Here is a 24,595-nt window from a genome sequence, read left to right on the forward strand (position 1 = left end):
AATCCTGACTAGTGTGTTGATCAAGCTGTACCAAAGTACATTAGACCTTTCTTAATGCTCTGTATTTGATTCTAGAGAAAAGGAAGTGGATTTTTCTAGAGTTTAACCTACTTTCACTTCTGCCTCTGCCACTTGTTAGTGGAACAGTAATTTAACCTCTGATCCCTTGTTTTTGTTATCCAAAAAAAATCAGAATGCTTGCCTCAAGTCATTTTGGGGAGGGCTAATTGTAATAAAGGATATGAAAACATAAGTAGATGTTGCCTCATTTTCTGTTACAACTCTTGCTGTATGCTTTTTTTTTTAAAGGTGAGGAGATATTTATTTAGTTATTTATTTATTAAGATTTATTTATTTATTTATACAAACACTGGGTACAGTCAGAAGAGCGGGAGGGTGAGAGAATTCACCAGAGCCAGAGCGGGGAGCAGAGCAGGCAGAAGGACCGAAGTACACTGCTGAGGGGAGCAGCAAGGGGCGGCAGGAGAGGTCTGCGCGCCATGTGGGACCCTCCTCCGGTGGCCGGGGAGCAGCTGGGGATCGAACCAGTGCTGCAGAGGCTGCGGGCAGCTTCGCAACCCAGCGTTCAACCGCTGTGCCACCGGGGAGGCCCTCTTGCTGTATTATTTTTTTGAGGATTATTTTGGTTTTACTGCTGCTGTTTATAGAACCAGATTTTGTCCAGCATTATAAAGATTTTTTTCCCCCATCAATCAAAGGGAGTATGGTGATGGAAATAGAATTTTTAATGGTATGTTTGTATTTTGGCATTCAGAATCCCTGTATGTTTGCTTATCACATGTGATTCTCTAATATTGTAGCACATACTTTATCAGATGAAGTAGCAGAGTTAGCCCCCAACTGTCATTTTGAGAAATGTAGGAAATGAAGGCATGACGAAGTCTAGAAAATAGAAAGATACTATTACCTGAAGCAGGAAAAATGTATAAATAGCCTTAAAAATTGAAATTGAAATTTCTAATTGATTGTTTTTTAAATCTGATTACTACGGCTACTTTGCCTAATCTAAAAAACTAAGGGTTTCACCATCAATTAAGATTTGAATCTCAGCTTAACTCTGACTGCCTCGTTCAAGTCTCTTATTGTGACCTCTTTGATCTTCTGTTTCATCATGTAAAGCAAGACTGCTGGACTTCCAGGAAGGATTATGATTCTTAAGGACCTAACAAATGACTAAGGTTTAAAATTGGTAGTTACTGTTATTATTCTTAACTTTTAGATTATATGTGCCTGTGCGATTTTATAAAAGAAGCCAGATACACTTTCAGCTTAACCATGGTTTAAGCACGTACCTCTTCTCTCTGATTAAATCCTACCACTTTTCCTGTTTGTCAGTCCCCTCTTCAGCGTAGTCGAGTAGGTGAGGATTTCCCCACTAGGTCAGCTTCAACCTGCTCTGGGCCTGGAGAAGGAAACTTGGAAGAAAATTGTAAACAGGTAGATTTAAAACTGTCTACTAATTTGTAAAGAGAGACTTTACTGTTTGCATTTTAGATTATTAATCCTGATTACCCTTGTGAAGACACTGGAAAGATTTTGAAGAAACCTAAAATAAAAATAATACTTTGTGAGAGTGTGTATGCGTGTGCCTAGTACATGTTTGTGTTTTGATTTATGATTAACTACCTTTCTAAAGAATTAGCTATGCTGAGTGCAGGCCTCCACATATTTTAATGGAATAGTAAGGAATACTAAATAAGAAATGTCTGAAGGTTTAAAATACCTTCCCTTTGGGTGACTCTGCAAAGCAATTTTAATGATTGCCTAAAGGGGGCAAGTAGTCATTCAATAAATTCAAAAACTACTTTTCCTTCCAAATTTTAAGTTTTCCCTAATTAATACCAACACTGAAACATTTGTTAAAGTCTCATGGGACCTCCTGTCTGGAAAAATTCTGTTGTAAGATACATGGTTTTCAAGTTAGTTGAGTTCTGGGAGTTCTTTTCAAACAGCGGTAGTGAAATTTGAAGAACCTTTTACCTTTACAATCCCCCCTACACAGACACACGGACACACACACACACACACACACACACACGAGTTGTATTTTTGGGGCATGAGTGGGATTCGTTTCCTTTAAAGTTGGCACTTAAGCATTAAAATAGCAATAAATTGCCCTGGGGTTGACTATTAGGAAAAGCTGTACTCAGCGTTTTTCTGTCTAACTGCTTAGTGGACCTGCCTCTTATGGAAGACAAGAGTTCAAAGATTGGACAAGAACGATGATAGTCCACTTGTTGATTCATTATTAAATGTGAGCCATGCCCCAGAGTCTTTAAAATGAATCTCTTCAACCCTTCCCCAAATTTGGAGTTCTTTTTAATGAGAATATAGATGGCATTGACAAATATAATCTAGTTTTTTCTTCCTTGCTTGGAGTCAAGTGTTCTGACTTCTCACTAACACAGAAGGTTGTAGACAAAATATTTTAGGACTATAGACTCTGATTCCTTTTAAAACTTTGATGTAAAATCTTTAAAAATAATATAATTAAATGATACTTTATCCATTTCTGGAGCTTGGATCTCATTTCAAAGATTTTTCTTTGAAAACAGCTTTAAGCCAAACTGATTTTTGAAAACTATATAAAATCATTTACATTTATGATTTAGAAAATCTAAAAATAAATTCAAATCATAATTCATTTTAGGATCGCTAAGAAAAGGTTTCTTTTTTAGTGTGTCGGAAGTTAAAGTCTGCTAATACTTTTTTTCCTCATGACTAAAAGCCACTGATGTTAATTAGCAATGAATCAGCACAATTTCTAGGGTATCATCTTGTAGCCGTCTTGTTCCTAAAAGACCTCACTAATTTTATAATTTTCTTCATGAAAAATTTCAACTAAGTTTGTAGCATTAAATAACATGTGATTTTGGGAAGAAATATATTCTTTTAAGTAAAAATAATGGCATATTTCACATAAAAAGAGACCAATGAAAAATGCAGCCCTACATTTTATAATTTTCAAATGCCATGTTCAATTAACAAAGTTTCTAAACTTTCTTATGTAATTGGTGACTTGATTTTTTTTCCCTCCTAAAACTCAAGTCTGCTGCTTTCTTCTTTCTTTCTCTTTAAAGTGCATTGTTTTCTGCATGCATTTCTCCCCCTAACAGCTAATGTTTTTTTGAAAATGCACTGATTACTTTGCATGATTTTTGGAATTTGCTTTTATGTAAATAGGCATATCATGGCAACAGAACATGAAATTAGTAGTGGAATAGCTTCCTTCAGATAATTTATTAAGAATGTTTCAAAAATGAAACGTAGGATTATGTATCTTTGTGTAATGAATAAATTTGTGATAAATTTTTACTGTGGGTTTAAAAAGTTTGAGTCTGTAAATTTTTCCCCCTTTTTTAAGCACAAAATAGTAGTTTTGTTTTAATTAGATCTGAAATACATGTTAATATTGTGAAGCATTGAAATATTTGTGGTATATATTTCTAAGAAATTTCTCAGAAAATGTTTTCATGTAACATTCTAAATATAGAAAAAAAAATACTCAAAATAATTACTTCAATCCTAAAAATTACAGTCTTTGGATAAATGTATGCTTTTAGTCAAAAGATTTTCATAATGTGTTTTCTTTTGACTCTTAGAAATTTGTAACAAGTATCAGTTTAGTATTTACTAAAATTTTCTTTAGACATAGCCTTTCTAAATCAAAACCATTGTAACTAATACCTCAGGCCTTATTTTTAAAACATGGATTACCTGCTACTACTTTAGTATGATAGAAAGCACATAACTAAGGCTGGAGAAATCTCAGTCTCCTTTGGCTACTGTTGCTTCAGCTAATTGCTTTTATACAACTTGCTTCTAGTAATTCCAAGCAGTCCTGCCTTATGTTGTCTCAATTCATAAAGAAAAGTAGACCATGTTCCCAAAAAGGCAGAAGTAAATCTTTCATTTCTACCATAGAAGTCTGGTTTGCTTCCCAAAGAATGCCTCTCTCGTGAATTCATGGGTGTAAAATTAGGGGTTTTTCAGTTGTGTTTAAATTCTGTCTTTTTCTTTGTCACTGCTGGCAGGGTTGAGGAAATGTGGTTTCTCAGATAACGCAGTGGTAGGTAGTCCATTTAGAAACTTGTTCTTTCCAGGGTGATCTGAGAATCTTAAACCTTCTAATTTTTTAATTATTTCATTAATTTACCAGCTTCATAGACAACAAAGGAAAAGTAATGAGAATTATTAATATTTTCAGAAATCCAAAGCTAGGGTATGAAAATGAAACCAGGGCTTATTTTCTAGATTGTTGATAATTGTCAGACATTATTGATAATAGTCAGACTGTTGATAATTGGTGACATTATTTTCTCCACATGCTTCTGGGTTTTGTTTTAATTTTTTTTTATGTTGAAGGTGTCCTCTTGTTATTTATGGTCCTCATACAAAAATGATTTCTTTTAAAAATCACTATTAATGATTTAATCACTTTGACCAAGATTCGCTATTGTACATACCTAAATTAATCATGTCCTTTTTTTCCTAGGCAGCACAAATTGTGCTAATCTCTCTGTTTGAATTGAACACTCCTGAATTTACCATGTTACTTGGTGCCTTGCCAAAAACATTCCAGGATGGTGCCACCAAACTTCTACATAACCACCTCAAGAATTCTAGTAACACCAGTGTGGTGAGTGCTGTGGTCTTGGTGCCTGCACAGATCAGAACCTTCTCTTTATGTACTTGTTTACAGTTTGCTCCCAAACTTCCTTGTCCTCTTTTAGGAGTTTGTGTGTCCATGTCTGACCCTGCCATATTCCCAAAGGAATGAATGAACCTGATATTTAAATATGACCTCTTCCTTGTGTTAGATTGTTCAATCAATTCAGTATTTTACTAGGTCATTTAGTCATTCATTCATTGAGGTTTTGTTGTGTTTTTTTTTTTTTTTCCCCCACACTATAGAATAAATCTTCAATTGTGTCTGTCACTCTAGCACAACTGACATCATTCAAATGCAGGGCTACCTATAAAACATCATTTTTGGTTTTTATGTATTTAAAATTGACTGGAAAAAAAAATCACTATGCAATTTCTATTCACTTATTTACATGTAAGTTAAAAGACCAAGGGAAAAGTAGGACTGTTCTACATTTAGCCCTTCAATAATGATGTCTGTTCTACCTTGACCTCAGGGTTCTCCGAGCAATACAATTGGCCGTACTCCATCCCGACACACCAGCAGCAGGACCAGCCCCCTGACCTCACCCACCAATTGTTCCCATGGGGGCCTGTCTCCAAGGTAATACCATTTCCACAGAAATGTGGAAACTAAATCACCCCAATGTCTGTCTAGCCTATTTCTATATTTTTAGACCAAGCTTAACACCAAAGAAATGAGTGTGGGTATCAGGAGACTACGGGTTCTAGTCCTCACTCAGATCTTAACTCTTATAACGTCGGGCTAAGCAGTTAGCTTTGTATAGTGAAATGAGTAGTCTGCTGAATGTTCTCTGAGATTCTTCTAGCTCTAAACTCTGTCTAGTACCTTACAGATTTTAGATCTAGCATAATGCTGTTTCTTATAGAAACCATTTAGAAATTTACCACCTGCTTAGTAAGTGATGAAAACATTTGAAGATATTTAATCATCTACATAAGTCCTTTATAGTTAGTCTGTACTAATTCTGGGGCAGTTTTCCACCAAGTGACCATTCCTAGCTGAGCTGCTATTGTTATGAGCTCACATTTGAAGTAGAGTGCAGCTCTGAAAGAGGGATTAAGAACCTGAGAATTAAAATTGGATCAACATTTCCAGATTTTTATTGGGCTCGTGTGAGCATTGGCCTTCTAGTCTGAGGCAGTAACTCAAAAGGAGAAAACTGCTTTGTCTAGGGTTCTTTATATAATCAAAATAATGGCCGGATAGATTAGACTTTTTAGGAAGGAGCCAGTGCCTTAACTTGTAAGGGTTATACATGCTTTCTTTGTCTATAGCATCACTAGTAAGAATCAGGGAGCTGTTGTCCTAAAGTTTGCTGACACCAAGATCTTAAAATTATAAGAAAATACCTAAAGTATGCCATTTCTTTTTAATCATAGAATATCAAAACCTCTGCTTTGAAATTTAGATCTTTAAATGACTGAGACTGCCAAATGCCTTCTTCCTTCCCACTGAAGGTCTCTTCAGTTTCTCAAGTTATCCCATATTTTGGAAAATGTCAAATTTGTGTTTTTCTCTTGGTGAACCAGACTATTTTATATACTTATTGTAGTCTACTCTTTTTATTGCCTTAATTTAATTCCCCAAATGCTCCCACTGTACTATATTCAGGTGGCATGAGATATGATGTTAGGTCTCCAAATTTGGTCTTTGTTGGCATGATTTCAACAGGCTATTATAATTAGTTGAGGCCAGAAACTAATGAAAGTATGTCTGACTTTCCCCGGGTTTAATTGAGGCCCAGCCAACTATTTTTTTTTTTTTTTTAGTTTGTATCTCAAGTATATGGTTTGTCCTAAATGACTGGGGTCCAGGTTGACAGTAAAATTTTGGAGTTCTTGTTCCTGGTGAGAGAGAATTTTATGGAAAACTTGCATTTGCTGAAAATAGCTGCTTTTGTGTAGAAATCATACTTTCATAACATTAATTGGGAAATCTGTTCTTCCATAATACACAGTCCATGCATCTTTCAGTTATTTCATTATTAGGATGGCATATTCTTTAGGTAATAAGCAAAAGGTAAAACTCAATTTTTGTTTGTTTGTGCCAGTAGTTTAAGTAAAAGATTGCTGGGGTTTGCTACCATGATCCATCAGAACTAAGAATTGCCCTGGTATTAATCTTCATGAATTCTCAGATGATTAAAAATTTTATTTTTCTGGGTTGCCATTTATTCATAATTGACCAGATTTACTTTTTACAGTTAGGGTTATAGGTCAGTAGAAGAAATGAAGGTATTTATTTTCAATATTAAAAAATCCAGTGTGGTCTAAATATTTTCTTGTCAGAAAAATCTTCTTTAGGGAATTATTTACTGATATAATTTTGTTAGATCTTTAAAAATAAACCCTCAGCAAGTGTTTAAATAACCAGATGGCTTTAGCTAACTTGAGCTCACGGGCGAAATGATTTTTCTCAGAACTAAAACTCCCCAGAAATAAGAAATACTACCTTCTGTCATGTTATCACTAGGATATTCAGATCGTTTGCATACGTTCTAGCAGGAAAGTTATTTAAAAAATGAATTCTTGCATTAAATAGGAGAGTGAACTAGGTCACCACATTCTAAGGAGGTGATAGGCAGCTTCTGTAGTACATAATCTCAGCTATATTTTTGAGCAGTGCTCTTGAAATATTAATTTGTGACCTGCCATTCTTTAAATCATCTTGACCCTATAAGGTTAGCTTTTTATTCCTAAGGGGAAAGTTATTACCCATTGTTTGTTCTGAGTATCAAAATCTAGTTTTGAGTATCAAAATGAACCTGTATTTTTTTTTAGTCCAGAAATTCTACACCTGGATTATCTTGATAAAAAGGAAATATTCTTAATGATGAACAAATCTAATTTTCTAATTTTGGGTTTGTTTTTTTTTTCAATCACTAGGGGAAAAATCATTTCTATCAACCCAACAGTATTAGTGAAGCTGTAGCTCACAGGTTAAACTTTGGTGAGACTTCCATTAACCATTTCTGTGTGAGGAAGGAATCACTGTAACTCCCAGCTAGTTAAACAAATATTACTTGGTACTTGGAGGGGAGATTTATGACCTAGAGTTCTTCATGATTAAGCTCATATTTATATATTCTGACTGATCTTACCAAGTGTGATTTGTGTTAAATGAAAAACAAGAGTTGCCAGGGGGTTCAGAAAACAAATGATATCCATTCCCTTTAAGATAAATATGTCAATGGCAGTCTTTACTCTCATCTGCTTTATAGTCTTGGCAAAAAGGTTGTAGAGCAGAATAGCACTACACAGATCACCTCTGTTATCCCTGGTAATAAAAGATAATTTTAAATCCATCTCATCAGAGAATAGCAGTATCCATAGACTCAAAGTGGAGATTAACCGGGGGACCCAGACTCCCACGGTGAGGTGGTAGGGCATCTGCTTTGTACAAACTCTGCCTGTTAGCTGAGCTCCAGCCTGAGATGGGCGCCCCCATACTCATCTTGTGCCCCACCTCCAACTAAATGTGTGACTTAGAGAAGGTCATTAAGCCCTCTATACCACAGTGACCTCTCATCTTCACACTTGATTTTCCTTATGAAGTGCCCTCAGGTGAAGACGTCTTCTGTACAAATCAACATGCACACTAGTGGCAGGCAGTACTACTCCATAGGAACGCGGCCTCTGGTTTGGTAGACTCAAATGTGTGCCTCAGAACACATTTCCAACCACTTCAGCTCAGTCCTTTTCCAAAGTCTCTGGTTCAATTAGTTTGGATTGCAGCAGTAGATAGAAATCTCTGAGGGCCTCTGAAGGGGGCCCTCACAAGTAAGAGGGGAACACTTGTGTTCTCAGGGAAATATTAATTCTCATATTAGGGGATATGAGTGGAGGAATTTGACTTTTGGTTCTCTTTCTCTGAGCTGACCTTCTGAGATGTGGTCGCTAGCCCTGTATAGTTGCTGTTACAGTTTTGAGGGGAATTGCTGTAGCAACCTCTGAACTCTCCGTGACTGGAGCTAGGCCTCAAGAACACACTGTCATGCTGGAGAGCTCTGGTCTGAGTGGCAGACTCTCTGCACCTTCCTGGTGCATTCCCTCTGGTCCTCTGTGAATTAAGGCCCATAGTTTCTTTGTGTTTTTCTAAATAATTGATTGTGTTATCTGAAATTGAGCATCCCTATTTTCTTGTGTGTTTGCGCTTATAATGTCCTTCTCAGTGCACGTGTGTACACACACACACACACACACACACTTGGGATCTCAAGTTACTTCAAAATGTAAATACATGATTGAGAGGGGAAGGAATAAAGCAGTTTTATTGATGACAAATTGTAAACAAAATATGTTCTTTTTCTCTGTATGGTTAAGTATTAACTTTGCTCCAATGAATTTTGATAGAACTTTGTCAAAGAAAGAGGAGACTCTTAAGACACTTAGACTATAGCGTCTTCCTCTCTCCTCCTCCTCCTGTCCCCCTCCCCTTTGTCTTTTTTTGTTTCTCTTTCTGATTTTCCTCTTCTGATCACTACAGTCGGTTATGGGGTTGGAGTGCTGATGGGTTATCGAAGCACCCACCTCCCTTTTCTCAGCCTAACTCCATTCCTACCGCTCCCTCCCACAAGACTCTCAGGCGCTCTTACTCTCCCAGGTAACACGCTACCTGTTAAACTTGTCGAGGTGTCACAATATTATTGCATTTCCAAGGTCGTCTCAGGTCATTTGGAAAGCCTCTCTGTGGCCTCCATCGTGGCCCTGCTTTGGCTTAAGCTAGCAGGAGTAGAGCCTTGGTCAGAAGTGTGAGCAGGTGCGTGATCTCATGAGTATGGCTGTGTCTCAGTGACATCAACTGAGCAAATTATCAGCATTTGCTATTGGGAGCCTCTCCGTCCAGTGAAATACTCTGTCCCTGGGAGGTACTCAGGCAAAGCTGTAGAATCAAGGCAGGTAATTGTGGGCAGTTTCCCTAGCACTGTTCATAAGTGTGCTAGGCATTCCCACCGAGAAGCAGCTGAGACCTGCTCTTTCCTAGACTGCATCTGCAGCTCAGTCCTACCATTGGTTATGTGGACTGAATGCTCTCACAGTGTCTTGCCATGTGGTGATACTCTGAGGATACAGATCCAGAAAGGCAGCCCTGAGAAGTGCCTTCACTGCTACAACTCCCTGAAGGTGCCCTGCCTCTAATGGAGGGTGCTCGGTACCCTCGCAGGCCCTGGGGCACTGTCCAGAAGAAGGGGCTGGGGCTTCCTTCAGATATGAAGACAGATGGTAAGTCTGTGTACAAAGTGAGGTCTGTGTAACCCTACAGATACCTGTTTGAGGGTCTCTTCCCCTCTTTCTGTAAAGGTCTGAAGAAAAGAGCATCCCTCCTCAGAAGCCATTGTGCTTTGTGAGATGAGATCATGCCCTCTGTGATGGGATGCAGATAGAAATGAAAACAGCCTGTTGCTTTTGAATGCTTCAGAGATAGTTTTGCATAGGTTTACATTCCTACTTCTGTATCCTCAACATGGAAAGCTGTACAGAGTAAACAAGTCAGCTAAATGTTTTAACATCTTCCCTTTGAAATTCCTAGAACTCCAAAAGTACTTCTGAAATGTACAGGCGTGTACACTCCTATCATAACTGTTTCTAGATACACAAGGTTAGGCCAAGGGCACCCCGACACTGAGACACCTGTTGTCTTCAGTGTTGATAAAGCATGTCACCACTCTACTGCTCTTTTCCTTTTTTTAAACAGTAGCCATGCCTCAAAATATAAGTCCCATTTATTGACTGATTCTCAGCATACTGACCTGTGTGCCCTTGTGGGCACTAAGCTTCACCCCTGAGTCAGTCTTCCCAGGCAGAGGACATCTGTCCCCTGTGTCAGTCGTCACATGTGCACAGTAATAACGCTAATACTTAATAAATCCCTGCTGCCTCTGTCAGCCATCAGAGGGGGAGAGAGCTGACTAGAGATTTTGCACTTAGAAAACCTACTGAATACATAAAGCCAGGATGAAATCTATGTCTGTTTGTTTCTTTTGTGCCAAATCCCTAATGATTTCATAATGAGGAACAATTATCTATATTCCATACCTAGTATTTTTGAGAAAATGACAAGAAAATCTCAGCAGGCAAAACTTCCTGTCTCTAGTTTCTCTTTTCTAAAGACCTGACCTCAGGCACCTCCCTACCACAATGCAGATACCTTGCAACAGGCCAAGTCCAGAGCTTTATTCTACTTGACTTTTGGGTGACATGGCCTTACCTTAGGTCAGTGCTATTCACTGATTGAGCAACTCCTCCTAATCTAAAGTATCCTAAGGAAACCTTCCTGGAGCCTAATCCTAGTGTGATGAGGATTTACAGGTGACGAGGACCTGGCCTTTAGCCTAAAGGATTATGCATCAGAGCTGAAACAGGACAGGGTGTGGGGGCACATGATAGATTGGGGTTAACTGAACCAAGTTCCTTGTACGTAAAGCTGTTGCATCCCCTTTGCAGTTCCCTGTATATTGCTTGTTAGCACCCATGGGAAGTTCCTTTTCCCCTACAAAAACTAATGTTTCATGGGTATTAATTTGGGGGGAAAAAAAAAACAACAACAACCAAGAAAAGTAGCATTATCTCTTTTTCATGAGAAGAAAACCAAGATGTCTCTCACCTGGAACTCACAGTTTTAGCTTCATACCAAGGAAATACTTCAGACCTTAAGCTAGTGAGTCTAAAAGATACATTGCCACAGCTTGTACTGGGTTATGCACATCTGCTCCTAAATTGGAAATCTGTGTTAGTTTATTAACTGAAAGTAAGAAGGGGAAATATTAACTGGCAGAATCCTTTATTTTCTTATTTTTCAAAGAGGCTATTATAGTGCTGAAGTTATGCAAACTGAAATGAAATATTTTAGGAGGTTCGAGTCACTGGGGTGAATTATGTGAAAGCTAACATCATCTGAAGCGACATATGGAAAATAATATTGTGACATTCCTTAAAAAGCTCAGCGTTCCGCCAGACTTCCTCTCGTCCATCTCGTCATTCTTTGAGTTGTCGTTCCTTTTGCATGGGCTGTGCTGTTGTTTTTGGTTGTTGTGGTTAAAAGTATTTTAAGGCATCTTTTTACATCTTGTATGCATATTTTTTGTTTACGTCATATTCCGTCTTTACATATAAAAATTAGTGTACTGGTCAGATGTATAAATGCCTTTGTTCATACATAAGCACGCATTGTGGGGCTCTATGGTGGAGGGGCCAGAGAGTCCCCATGCTCCTCAGTCATGCTTCCTTCACATTAAAGGGGTATTGCCTCATAGACAACCTTCTGAACTTAGAAGGGGTTGAAAATTTGAATGCTGTTCAACTTTTTATACTACCCCCTGTCAGTAATATACATGGACTTTTACCTGTAAACGTGTTCATGTTCACATATCTTTTTGTTTGATGCCAGAGCCAATCTTTGAGTTGGCGCATAGTTTTGTGAACACTCCAAGTACAGGTGGGTGTGTATTTTCTTTCATCAGAGAAGAAAAAGCTTCCCTCTGGGCCAGTTTTGTAACGTTAGGCAAATCTCTTCCATCTCTAAGAGTCAGTTCAGATGTTGTGCTCAAGCAGCCTTTGAAAATGTGTGGATCATTATAACCTCTAGCCCGAGAGGTCTGGCTACCCCAAGTGAGAGATGTCCAGCTCTTGTCTTGCTTATCTGCCTAAATCGTAAAAAATAACAATAATAATAATAAGGAAAGGTAGAGGAGTGGCCTTAAAAAATGTTACCTGTTTTTAAGTTACAGGAAAGTTAAGTCCTGTGTAATGTAGAGGGATGATGTGTTGCCCTTAGGAAGAGTTTCCCCCCTGCCGTGGGCGTCTCATGTCAGTTATTTCTCTTTAGAGGGACAGAAAGATTGTTTTTCTTTTGTCTTTAGTGTTGAGCAGATACTTACATATAACCAGGGAAGCCTCTGTATAGCTCAGACCTTCTGCAGCCTTCTGCAGGTAAAATTAGACCAACGATTTTAATCTTTTCTGGAATATGCTTCTGAAACAAATGGCATTTAAACCAAGGTAGTTTTTGGACCTGTCCTTGCTTGACTGTTGCTTCATGTTTTGCTTACTTTGTACTAGTGTATCCATCCCATGCTTCCCTTGATTGATATCTTTAGTGAGGGATGGTGATGGGTTTTGTTTTTAGGATCTTCTCTCTGTTTCAGTGCACTGTGGGGCATCTAAAAACCACTTGTTTACACACTGCATTGTACCAAAAGGCTATTTAGGATTTTCACTTCATGTTTTGCTATCCTAAGTATCTATACAGAGAGTGTTTGACATCATTTTTCTACGAGGGAAATTACTTCCTGCTTTTTGAAGTGCTTTTAAAAATCCATCTAGGAATGTGTGCCCTCATGATAAGATTGGCTTTTATTATAAAACTCTTAGTATAAGCATCTAGAAGTGTTTTAGTCACAACAAGCTGCTGGGCTAGATGACATGAGAGACTTAGAAGCCCATTGATAGGGTGGATCTGAATTTGAACCATAGGGCTGGTTTTTTAGTTTTTAATAATAGGGTTGTATTTTAAGAGTCTCTGATATTGGTGAGCATAACCTGGGCTTGTTGCAATGGTTTGCTTTGTTCCTCTGAGATTTGTAAACTAGCTTTATTTGAAGTGTCCGTCTCCCTTAAGTTTGTACATTTGACACCAGTAACAACCAAGCAAGTTTTTTCCATCTTCAAGAAATGAAAGTTATTTTCCACTTTCATTACCTCGTGCATTCAGTCACCACTTGTCACTCTTTGAGTTCTTGCATTCTTGTGGTAATTGTTGTTTCCACTGGTTCTCACTGAGTGTTTGGAACCAGATTGGACTAAGAAGATGTGTAATTGTCCAGTGGTGGTACTCTAATAAACCTGTCTCCTTTTCATTCCAAATCACCTAAAGAAACAGAGTTATAAGTACATCTTAATTTGCAAATTATTGACAATAATATATGCCCACAACTCAGTTGTATGCCTATATCTCAATTTTTGATCAAAAAAATATTTTTCGTCTTTAGCATGCTGGACTATGATACAGAGAATCTGAACTCTGAAGAAATCTATAGTTCTTTACGAGGAGTTACGGAAGCCATTGAAAAGTTTAGTTTTCGAAGCCAAGAAGACCTGAATGAACCAATTAAACGAGATGGCAAAAAGGACTGTGATATTGTGAGTATCCCCAGCTAATAGAGCACTATATATGAATTCAGTGATAATTACTGACTCTTTAGTGACAATTACTCTATGATTACTGTGCTTCATCATTTTTATCCTGTGATTAGATTAAAAATAAGAGACACAAAAGGCAATTTCACAAAACTTTGAATGAGCCTCACCTGTCTTTGAGAAGAATGCCAAATACCTTTTTTCTCAGTTTATGTTGATTTATCTAGGACACATTTTTATTCCTGGAATGCAGTAAATAAAAATAGCCTGAATCAGACACTTAACATGACTCTCTGGGAGCTATAGTTTCATGCAGAGGCAGGCAGATAAGCAGGAGATGGTGATACACTGCATTTGGTCAGAGTTCAGCACTGAGGAGACTCGCTGGGCCAGTCTGGTGCTTGGGAAGAATCTCAGAAGAGGTGGTTTCAGTCTCTGAGCAGAAGCATGAAGGTCAGGTCAGGCATTTGTCAGGTCAAGTAGGAAGGCTGCAGTTAAAGGCAGGCCTGAGAAAAGGTGGAAAGATGGAAATGAACATAGTATGATATCCCCTTGGCTGAAGTTGAGGGAATGGGTATGTTGTGTCAGTGAGGTTCAGGAAGATGCTGCAGATGTCAACTTAGAAAAGGCGATCGCATGGGAGGAATTTCCAGCCAATGTCTTGACTTTACTCTGCAGTCACCAGCACAATGGCTAATTCAAGTCCTCCACAATATCCTCGAGGATTTTTGACCAGGGAAGTGGCGTGGTCACAGTTACATTTTAGGAAGATTGCTTATCACTGAGGCAGAGAATGTTTCTGGAGGAAGTCGAGTTTGGTTAGACATGAACAAAAATGGAAGAGTCAGAAATCTCTGAGTAGGACTATTAAGTAGGTGCTGGTACATTTCAGTGAGATAAATATAGAAAGAGAAAAAAAGTACATGTCAGCCCCTTTGGGATACAGTGATCTCAGTTTATAATATATGGGTTTGCGGGAACTGTGAAATATCCAAGCAAACGTATCCATTAGGCCTTTGGATATGCCATTCTGGAGTTTAGGCTGTCAATTTGGGCTAAAGATAGAGATTTGAGAGACATAGACTAGTTCCTCGATGATAACTAAAGAAAAGTGAGTGAAATTATAGTTAAAAAGTAAGGACAAAATCTTAAGGCATATCAACAGTAAGAAATGCGGGGAAAAAAGGAGTTCTGGGAAGAGCTAAAGATAATGATAGGGAGACCACGATAGTGTGGGCTTATAGAGAAACTATAAGGAAACTTTTAGGAAGGATATTCTAGCCAAAGGGTCTAGCTGCTGAGACGTAATCAGTCAGACACAGAGTAAATGGGCTGCATTGAATTTTTTTTTTAATATCTGCTTTAAATATATTTAAAAACATAAAACACAGGGCCTCCCTGGTCGTGCAAGGGGTTAAGATGCAACCTTTGAAGCTATTCATAGCCACTGTGGCACAAGTTCAATTTCCGGCCAGGGAGATGACCCACATGGCGCAACAGACCTCTCCTGTCTCTCCCATTGCTCCCCTCAGCAGTGCATTTCAGTTGATCTGCCTGTTCTATTCCCTGCTCTGTCTCTGGTGAATTCTCTCACCCCCAACACCTCTGGCCTGTATCCCAGTTCTTGTGTGCATAAATAAATCTTAAAAAAAAAAAAAAAAAACATAAAACACACACTTATTCGCTGATATTTTAATCTATTGCTAAGACATTTTCTTTGAGAATGGGCCCAAGTTTGGACCTTCATGCTTTTCTCATGTAATTTTTTTTAAAATAAATTTTATTTTTATATTCCCCATACAATTGCAACCCCCTTATTTTGACCCCAATCCCGCCCCACCCCCCACCCCCCATAGAGTGTCTCTGGTTCATAGTTTTTTGTTGATTTTGATTTTCACTTTCTAATAGTTATTCATTTTCCTGGTCCCTTATTTAAGTTTTCTAGATTCCTGCTATGAGTGAGACCATCCCATATTTTTCATTTTCTTTCTGGCTTATTTCGCTGAGCATGATCCCTTCCAGCGCCATCCATGTTGCTGCAAATTGCATGTGTTTATCTTTTTTGAATGCTGAGTAATATTCCATTTTCTCATGTAAATTTTATATAAAGTTATAAAACTTGTATGTATGTAGAGCACGTGCTCTATCTTTGAGGAAAGCAAAATTTCTCATAGTATGTACACTGTGATTTCCACTCTATAAAATCTATGTGTAGACAAAGACCTGGGAAATAATATACACAGTTTAAAAAGTAATGTATCTTTTGTTACAGGTGATTAGAATTAGGATAATTTATATTTTTTCAATGTCTAAAATTTTGAAAACACTTTCTCCTCTTATAGATAGTTTTTTTCATTATAATAATACTTGTTTTACTTTTAGAAAACTTAAAAAGAGAAAAAAATTAAAATCATCTATGAGTCATCCTCCAGCAAGAGAAAACCCCTGTTAAGTCCTATTTTGTTCATATCTATGCACGTATTATGTATTCTTTTTACATTTTAGCAGTTAAATTAGTATACAACCTTGTTTGGGGATATTCCAAACCAAATGCATCCCAGCATTGAATGAAGGGACTTGAACAGATATTTGTAAACCACTGTTTAGAGTAGTGCTACTCACAATACCTGGAAAGTAGAAATAGCCAAGGTACCCACTAACAGAGAAATGGATAAATGAAATGTGATATATATAGGGAGAATTACTGATTAGGTAAAGAATTTTGTTGGAGAAGATGAAAAAATTTTGCTCAATACAGCGTAGTGGCAATGGTTATACAACATTGTGAATGTATTTACTGCCACTGAGTAATATACTTAGGAATTAGATGATTAATATTACCTAAGTGTATTTACCACATTTTAAAACAAACACATAAACTTGAAATGACATAGATATTTGTCAGCAGCACAAGTAAAAAATTTATCATAGAAATAACCAGTGTTGTAGCTCCCTGGAAATGTTTCCGTATTTATCATTTAATGAAATGTCTGTGATGAAGAAAAGAACAGTTTTGCTCTGTTCCCAGAAGGCAACCCACACTTGCTCTGTTATAGTGTCCCCCTGTAAGAGAACCAGACAGGTCATTGTGCCACAGAACAAAGAAACCAGAGAACATAGGGATGCAGAAAGCTGACTCAGGGGCCAGAGGGCCCAAATTTTAATCTCTTTAATTTGGAACTTGGAATATATTTAGAAAAAATATTCGTAAGATATTGAAAACCTGCTTTTGATCCAATATAAAGACCAGAAATAGCCAAAGGAAGAATGTTTTCCCTAGAAAAGACTGAGTTCTCCATTGCAGGGAGGATAGAGCATTGTTTGGCTCACCGCGTGGTGGAAATTCATACAGGGAATTCAGGCATGGTTGGACCATGTTAGACCCTGTGAGGGTCATCTATCTGCTGTGTTGTATTGGGGTGTCAGTAAGAAAACCGTATAGTTTGTGATGACAACGGTAGGTGAAGTGCTGGCACCAAGATTCCTGAGGGGCTGGAGTGGGAGACCTGTGGCCTTTGCTCTCAAGGGGACTCTTCAGTATTGCATGTTATTAATCTCTCAAATTACAAAGCAGTATAGACTTTACATGTAAATTAATGATTAGGTGAAAATCTAAGCACATTCAGTTTCCTTTAAAGTATTTTGTGAATTAGGTATTACAATCTCGCTATCTCGTCAATGGCGAGATTCCAAGTGTCTAATCTCTGGTTCTCCCAATACTTCTGAAAATTTAAAGGAAAAGTTTGTTAAATGCCCTTAAAAAGGACTGATGGTATGCTGTGCTCTAGGTGTCCCGTGATGGTGGAGTTGCCTCCCCTGCCACTGAGGGCCGGGGAGGCAGTGATGTGGTGGAAGGAGGCAGAACGGCTCTGGACAACAAGACCTCCCTCCTTAACACCCAGCCTCCGCGCGCCTTCCCAGGGCCACGGGCGCGAGAGTACAATCCCTATCCCTACTCAGACACCATCAACACCTACGACAAGACTGCCCTGAAGGAGGCTGTGTTTGATGATGACATGGATCAGCTTCGAGATGGTTTGTCTTTCTTTGTTTGATGGCACCCCCACCTTCCAGATGTACTTTCCGTGGACTTCCCCTTTGGTCAGACCAGCTTTGGTCAGACATTTGACATACCAGTCCAATGTCAGTGGAAACATGGGGTCTGTTCTGCTTAGTCATTTGCTTAACAACTACTTACTGAATGCCCACTGTGTGCTTAGCCTCAGAAGACACAACAGTGATCAAAAGTATGTACAGTCCCTGCCCTCTAAAAGCTTGTCTCATTGTGGAGGCAGTCGTAAGAAAAGCAGTCATACAGATGATGTAAAGCTGCAGCTGTGACCTCTGCAGTAGAGGAAGGCTAACCATTCCCCTCAGGGAAACTTGAGTGGAGGTCTAAAGGATGAGGGGAGTAGGCTTCCTGAGATGGGGAGTGAAGGCACAGCAGTCCCAGCCCAGGGCTCCACATTTATAAAGGCCTCTGTCATATACTTTCCCAGTTACTGAGTCTAGAAGTAACATCCTGAAGCCCTTCTGGAGGACTTGCTTCTCACACCAGTGTTTTAACCAGGTTTCGACAGAGCTGTTTATGTTGACTTCTGCCCTTGGGAGAGAAAAGATAGGATTGGCATACTGATCTCTGATGTGTGCTTGGTGCTAAACTGAGTGTTTTACATCTATTGTTTTATGGAGATATAGGGGATTATTTTACTTTACAGATCAAAAAACTGAGGTGCAGGCAAGTTAAGTTACTTACCCCAAATATTATATTTGATATGGAACAGTCTGGTCTTTTTCTGACTCTCATGTTAAGTAAGACCAGTGTCATGATGGTGACTAGTGAGTATGTATTTGAAGGATGGTATTTTATCTGGAACTTAATTTTTTTTTTTTTTAAACCTTACTGCCATGCCCACATTTTGGTTTATTTCAACTTAACAATCATTTTTTAAAGATTGTATCAAGTCTGTTTTGTTTTTCAATTTTGAATAAAGACTTACATTTGAACCCTGCATTGGAACTCTCAGACAATTAAAATTCTCTGAGTGCCCACAGTGTGTCATGAAATGTATGGTCTGCTGGCACAGGTGGCAAATGAGACACGGTCCCTGGCCTCAAAGAGCTCAAGGCCTGTTGGGAAACAGACTCATGATCTCACTAGTAAGGCCTCGTTGGAGATAGATACCCAGTTCTGTGGTGGCACCAGTGGAGGAGCAGGCAGGATAGACTCTTGAGATGGAAGAGGAGTCTTTAGTTGTTTGAAAGCAGACATACCTTCAGAAGTTTGAAAGCATAGTTCCTTGGCAATTAACTGCTTCTTGCTGGTGGACAGCAGCTAAGTAGATACCAAGGGTCTATTTTTATGGTGGTAGGCATTGCCAGAATGCTTACTAGGACTTTCACTCTAGAAAGAGTGGGCTCTTTTCTTTCTTTGCTTATAGAATCAGTAAGTCATTTAACTTATCCATTCGTTGGGCAGATACAATTTAAATAGCTCCGAATGATTTGCCTTTGGTTTTTCCATCCTTTCTCTTTAAAATGGATATTCGGGGTTGAGGTCTTTTTAACAGAACTTGGAAAGAGAAAGATGTGCCTTTCTGCCACCTAACCTGGTACAGGTCCCTGCAGTGGTTATGCTGGGAGGTCTTGGCAGGTTCTACAGCCCATGAATGCACCACACACCTTGACTGGCATTTGTTTACTGTGCTGACTGCTAAACTTTGGCTGCTTGAGAGGAAATTGGAGGCTCATTGATCAGATGTGATAATGAGGAGGGCCTTGAAGACTGTGTGTACTTGAGTGGATTTGCTCCTGTAAGAGACGTCCAAGTAGTAAGGCCTGATGTAGGCCTGTGGCTGTGGGAAGAGACTTTGGAAGAACAAGACAGCCAAGGAGGGACTTTCGGAGGCTTCCCCTCTTCGTGTGAAATAGATAGAGGAAGCAGCACTTTCTCCTCTGTCAGAAATAAGGGGGGCAGGATGGGAAGGAAGGGAAGGACATGGAATTTGGGGACTTGATGCTAATCTTCACAATTAGTTTGGGGAGAGGATGTGCTCAGAGGGTAAAGGGCGAGGTTGGGGCCATAGAGAGACACCCGGGGGTGGTGGGATGACAAGGGAGAGCAGTCACCTTTTCCTCTGGGGGAGGGGAGCGCCATGGGGGGTGGCTGAGCACCTCTGAGGTGGCTCCTGTGGTCAACATTGCCTTAAGAAGTAACTTCTGTCTGTGTGTCTCACTAGTGCCCATTGACCATTCTGACTTGGTGGCCGACCTTCTGAAAGAACTGTCCAACCACAATGAGCGGGTGGAGGAGCGGAAAGGTGCCCTCCTGGAGCTGCTCAAGATCACCCGGGAAGACAGCCTGGGCGTGTGGGAAGAGCACTTCAAGACCATCCTGCTCTTGCTGTTGGAGACGCTTGGAGACAAAGATGTGAGCGCTTTCTGCGTCCTTCTGTGTACTGGGGCTGAGAGTCCTTTTCTGCCGGGTTTGGCTTCTCCTTCACTTCCTGTGCTGCGCTTCACATCAAAACTGTTTTCAAATATTTTCTGAGCACCTATTTTAGTAAATAAGTTTTTTGTCGGAGGTAGGCCCCGTCCTAGCTTAGATGCAAGTTCTCTTTGTAATTGGGTTTGTGGTAGTTGAGGGAAGTTTGTTCCTGTATCTGTTTACTTTTTTAACACAAAAATTTTAGAACTTCAGAAAAGTGTTTATATGGCAAACATTTTTCCTTGTGCGTTTATGTTTCACGTGTAACTAGGAAATACATGGGCTTTTTTTTAAAGATCTTTCTAAATACTGAATTCCAGGAAACTCTGTGTTGATTTAATCCCTCATATGTTAACAGTTCCAGTCAACTTAATTGGTCAAATGGTTGGTTCCAGAAGTATGACTCTTATTATTTTTAAAATACAATGTGCTCCTCACACCATGACATCGGGATGTAACAAACTGGCATCTGCGCCAGGTTTGGTTCCATACACAGGGCATATAGTTCTGAAAAGAGGGAATGATCTAGCCAGAGTCCTGCTTTCTCCTACCAGCTTTCACCTACAAGGACAGGAATCAACATTGGAAATTACCCAAATTAAGCTCTTGAAGTAAAAAAATCCATCTCCCTGCTTTAGGCTTTGTGTATGCTAGAAACAAAAATGAAGTAAAGTAGGGTGAGGTAAGGAAGGTATGGTGGAGTCGAGGGGCAGGATCAGGCAGATTGTGAAGTTCCACACAGCCTGTGGGCACACTGAAGGTGACTCGGGTGGAGGGTGGGTGAGGGGAAGGCTGTGGATTTCATGGGGGTTCTTAACTGCTCTCTGATGCCACGGTTGATGGTTTGGCATTGGGTCGGGGGGAATAGAAGAATCTGAATTAACTTTTCTTTAAACAAAATATGAGCTGCTGAAGCACTTCTACTTGTTTGGGCTTTGCTAGGAGATAAAATGATGTCATGTAGAGGGCAGAGAGGTGTTCGTGTGTGAATTGTACAGATGAGTGGCAAAGAATCAGGATGTGCTTTTGGGCTGTGTCTGGCGTAAACTCCATTCTCTTATATTGAGATTAGGAGTCTGTTTGGAATGGCTGTCCTCCAGATGCATGACTCGGCCTGTGCACATTCCCCTCCTCCATGATCTCATCATAGAAGGTCAGGAATAATGACAGGTCTTCTGCTGTCCTTAGGGTGTCCACAGTCTCATGGGTCACGTTGATGAAATGTTTAGATGCTTTTTGCCTATCCTTTTGTACACTTTTCAAAAGGGTAATATGTACTTAAGCCTCTGGAAAGCCCTAGGAAATTGATCAGATTTCCGGCACCCAGATATACCATCTTCATTTAGTCTCACTTGGTCCTCTTTTGGCACGTTCAAGAAGCCTTCATCACCTCCCTCTAGTGGCTAGATCCTAGGACTGCCCCACTGACACAATACCTGTCCTCATGGAGCTGACCACCTGGAGGGCAAGTAAATAGTGTCATCTGTGTCTACGTGTGTGCAAGGTGTCAGGACTGGTCTGCTTATCAGTGCTGTGATTGTCTACTGATGCCTTCCTTTCCTCTTATACTGCAGCATTCCATCCGAGCACTAGCACTGAGAGTGTTACGGGAAATTCTGAGAAACCAGCCAGCAAGATTTAAAAACTACGCCGAGCTGACGATCATGAAGACTCTGGAAGCCCACAAAGACTCCCATAAGGAGGTGAGCCGGGCCTGTGGCCCAGGGGTGCTTAACAGACTGGTCTGGGGTGCAGTGCAATTAGGGTAGAGAGAGAGAGAGAAAGAGAGAGAGGGGGGATTTGTAAATCAGTGTTTGAGCTTTAAACACCGTTGCGCAGTGACAACCCCGTTGCTGTCGTGGCCGATGAGCAGCAGTGCCACTCTAGGTTCATGATGCCCTCCATGCATACAGCTGGCTGACCTGTCCCAGGGATTTACCATGTCAGCAGTTCCCATGGCTTTGGTCAACAAGAAAGGTCTGCTTTCCTTCTGGCATTCAGTGCCTGGCAATATAGTCTAGTGTGGGTGGGAGATTGAGATTGGCTTTGGTAACAGAAGTGTGAGTCCTAAAACCAGCGCTTCCTTGCTCCAGAACCTTGGACAAGTTATTTCACCTTCTGAGCCTTGGTTTTCTTGTGTGTAAAATAAAGGTGGCTATTATCACAGTTTCTTGGGACAATTGCATGCAGCCATCAGTTAAGGTCCTGGCCCAGCACTTGACCATGGGAGGTGCTGTACTTTCTTGGCCATCCTGCCTCCCCTGGCTGCTAGAGCCTCTTCCACGAGCTCCTGAACATTCCAAACACTAGCCAACTGCCTGGGTGGTTCCTGGCTCCTCATATGTTTATCAGAGAACAAGCAGGAAGTGTCTGTGTCCTACACACACTGCAGACATTGGGCACTCAGTAAGTTCTCATCCCATTGTGCACTTAGTTCTTTTAGCCCTGAGAGCCCCCAGTCCTTCAAGTATCCAGAGGCCCACAGAGAGAGGGAGGTGGAGAGAGCTATTGTAAATAAAACACTTTCAATAACACCCTTCCAGTAAAGGCTGTGTGAAAAACACATGTGTACTTAGAAGTTTAGAAAGCTTTCCAAATGGTTGGCTTCTCCCCAGAATTAGACCTAACCACCTGCTTAATTCAGTGTCAGTCTCTTGGCTCGCATGGGACCCTTCGACCATGCTCACTAATTAAAGGAATTGTGATTTAAAGCAACTCTTATATCTACCCAGAGAATTGTACCCTAAATCATTATTTTTCTCTGTTTAGCAGTTGGGTGGGTACTCAAAATTCAGCAGGTATGTCACCTCAGATTCCCCACCATGATTGCAAGCTCAGTAAGGGCGAGGTTCTCCTGCTCTTTCTAGAACTTTCCCCTGAATAGTACTAATTCAACACAGGCCACATTGGTGACTGTGTGTGTTTTCAAACCAACAATCTGCCTCTGAAATCAGGTTGGTTGTATGATTGTAATAGTCACTCATGTGTGAACAAAGCACTTTCCATTACAATAACTCCTGTTAAAAATAAGAGGGCCAAATGAGGTAATATGACCAACTTAATTATTCCTGGGTGAGGGGAGAGGGTCCAAGAGGTGCTGTGATTTATCAGGTGATGCACAACAATTAGCTGTAGAACCAAGATGAACCAGGTCATGTCTTTTTTTTTAAGGGGCAGCTTCTTGTACTGTGTATTATATCCCATAGTCGCTTAATGAGTATGCATGATCAAGCAATGAAGTAGAATTGATGTTCTTTTACATATGACACAAATTGTTTTCATGAGAAGGACATACTTAGAATACGGCATCAGGGCGAAAGTTTGGTACGTCCTTACTATCTCTTTGGAGGACGTCTGTCTTTAAATTAAAGGGGGGCCCCTGATCTTAAACTTCAAAGTTTTGACAGTAGACCTTAAAATACTAGGTAACAGAATTAATGAATCCATTTGCTGTTTATGTTTTTTTTTTTTTTTTAATAGAGGCATGTTTTTATTTATTTATTTTGCTTGCTTGTTTTGTTTATACATGCACTGGGTACAGTCAGAAGCGCGGGAGGGTGAGAGAATTCACCAGAGCCAGAGCGGGGAGCAGAACAGGCAGAAGGACCGAAGCACACTGCTGAGGGGAGCAGCGGGTGGCAGGAGAGGTCTGCGCACCATGTGGGACCCTCCTCCGGTGGCCAGGGAGCAGCCGGGGATCGAACCGGCGCCGCTGAGTCCGCGGGCAGCTTCGCAACCCAGCGCTCAACCGCTGCGCCACCGAGGAGGCCCCTGTTTATGTTTTTTTAAGGGATCTTGTTTTTCCCTGTCCACTGAGAAATTTAGGAGAGAAAGTTCTTAAGTGTTAAGTCCCAAGAGCAGAAAATATCTGCTGCTTAAAGTAAATTGAGCAGCACCCTGTTGCCATGGAATTCCTGTGACCCAAAGATCTTCACGCTGCTGTCACTGATTACCTGATAAAGCAGGTGGAGGAAACATTGTGTTCCAGAAGGAGCGCCTTGGCAGGTCTTCTGTGCTTTGCATACTTTCAGACTCACCTTGACTCGCCCTTGTAGTTTTCTTAACGAGACTTCATTCTGTCACTTTGCCAGCAACTCCCTACTCAGGCACTAGTATATTTGATTTTGTTAAATTATTCTTTTTGTTTTTTTTTCCTTTAAAATTTTTCTAGTTTTTCTCTTATTTTAATCAACCTGCTTCTCCGCCTTGTTTGTGTTTTTTTTTTAGGGCAGAATACTTAGATGCAATAAACTTTGTGTTGTGTCCACCTTGTTGACATAT

At 40.0% G+C, this 24,595-nt stretch overlaps 1 protein-coding gene across 25 annotated transcripts in view; it reads left to right on the forward strand.

Annotated features, from left to right (window-relative positions):
* CLASP1 (cytoplasmic linker associated protein 1) overlaps positions 1-24,595 on the forward strand; it is a gene marked incomplete at both ends in the record, with an annotated part of 222,317 nt that overhangs the window by 181,487 nt on the left and 16,235 nt on the right. For 16 of the 25 annotated variants that reach the window (XM_084229882.1, XM_084229881.1, XM_084229891.1 and 13 more), the window contains 6 exons: positions 4,517-4,660; positions 5,166-5,272; positions 13,680-13,830; positions 17,616-17,862; positions 20,067-20,257; positions 21,889-22,017. In XM_084229882.1, the coding sequence (XP_084086008.1) occupies positions 4,517-4,660; positions 5,166-5,272; positions 13,680-13,830; positions 17,616-17,862; positions 20,067-20,257; positions 21,889-22,017 (969 nt within the window). Of the gene's footprint in view, positions 1-4,516; positions 4,661-5,165; positions 5,273-9,178; positions 9,296-13,679; positions 13,831-17,615; positions 17,863-20,066; positions 20,258-21,888; positions 22,018-24,595 lie in introns of all 25 variants that reach the window. The other 9 variants (XM_084229869.1, XM_084229888.1, XM_084229870.1 and 6 more) reach the window with 1 other exon arrangement.

This window comes from Talpa europaea (genome assembly GCF_964194135.1).
Source record: "Talpa europaea genome assembly, chromosome: 1".
NCBI lineage: Eukaryota > Metazoa > Chordata > Mammalia > Eulipotyphla > Talpidae > Talpa > Talpa europaea.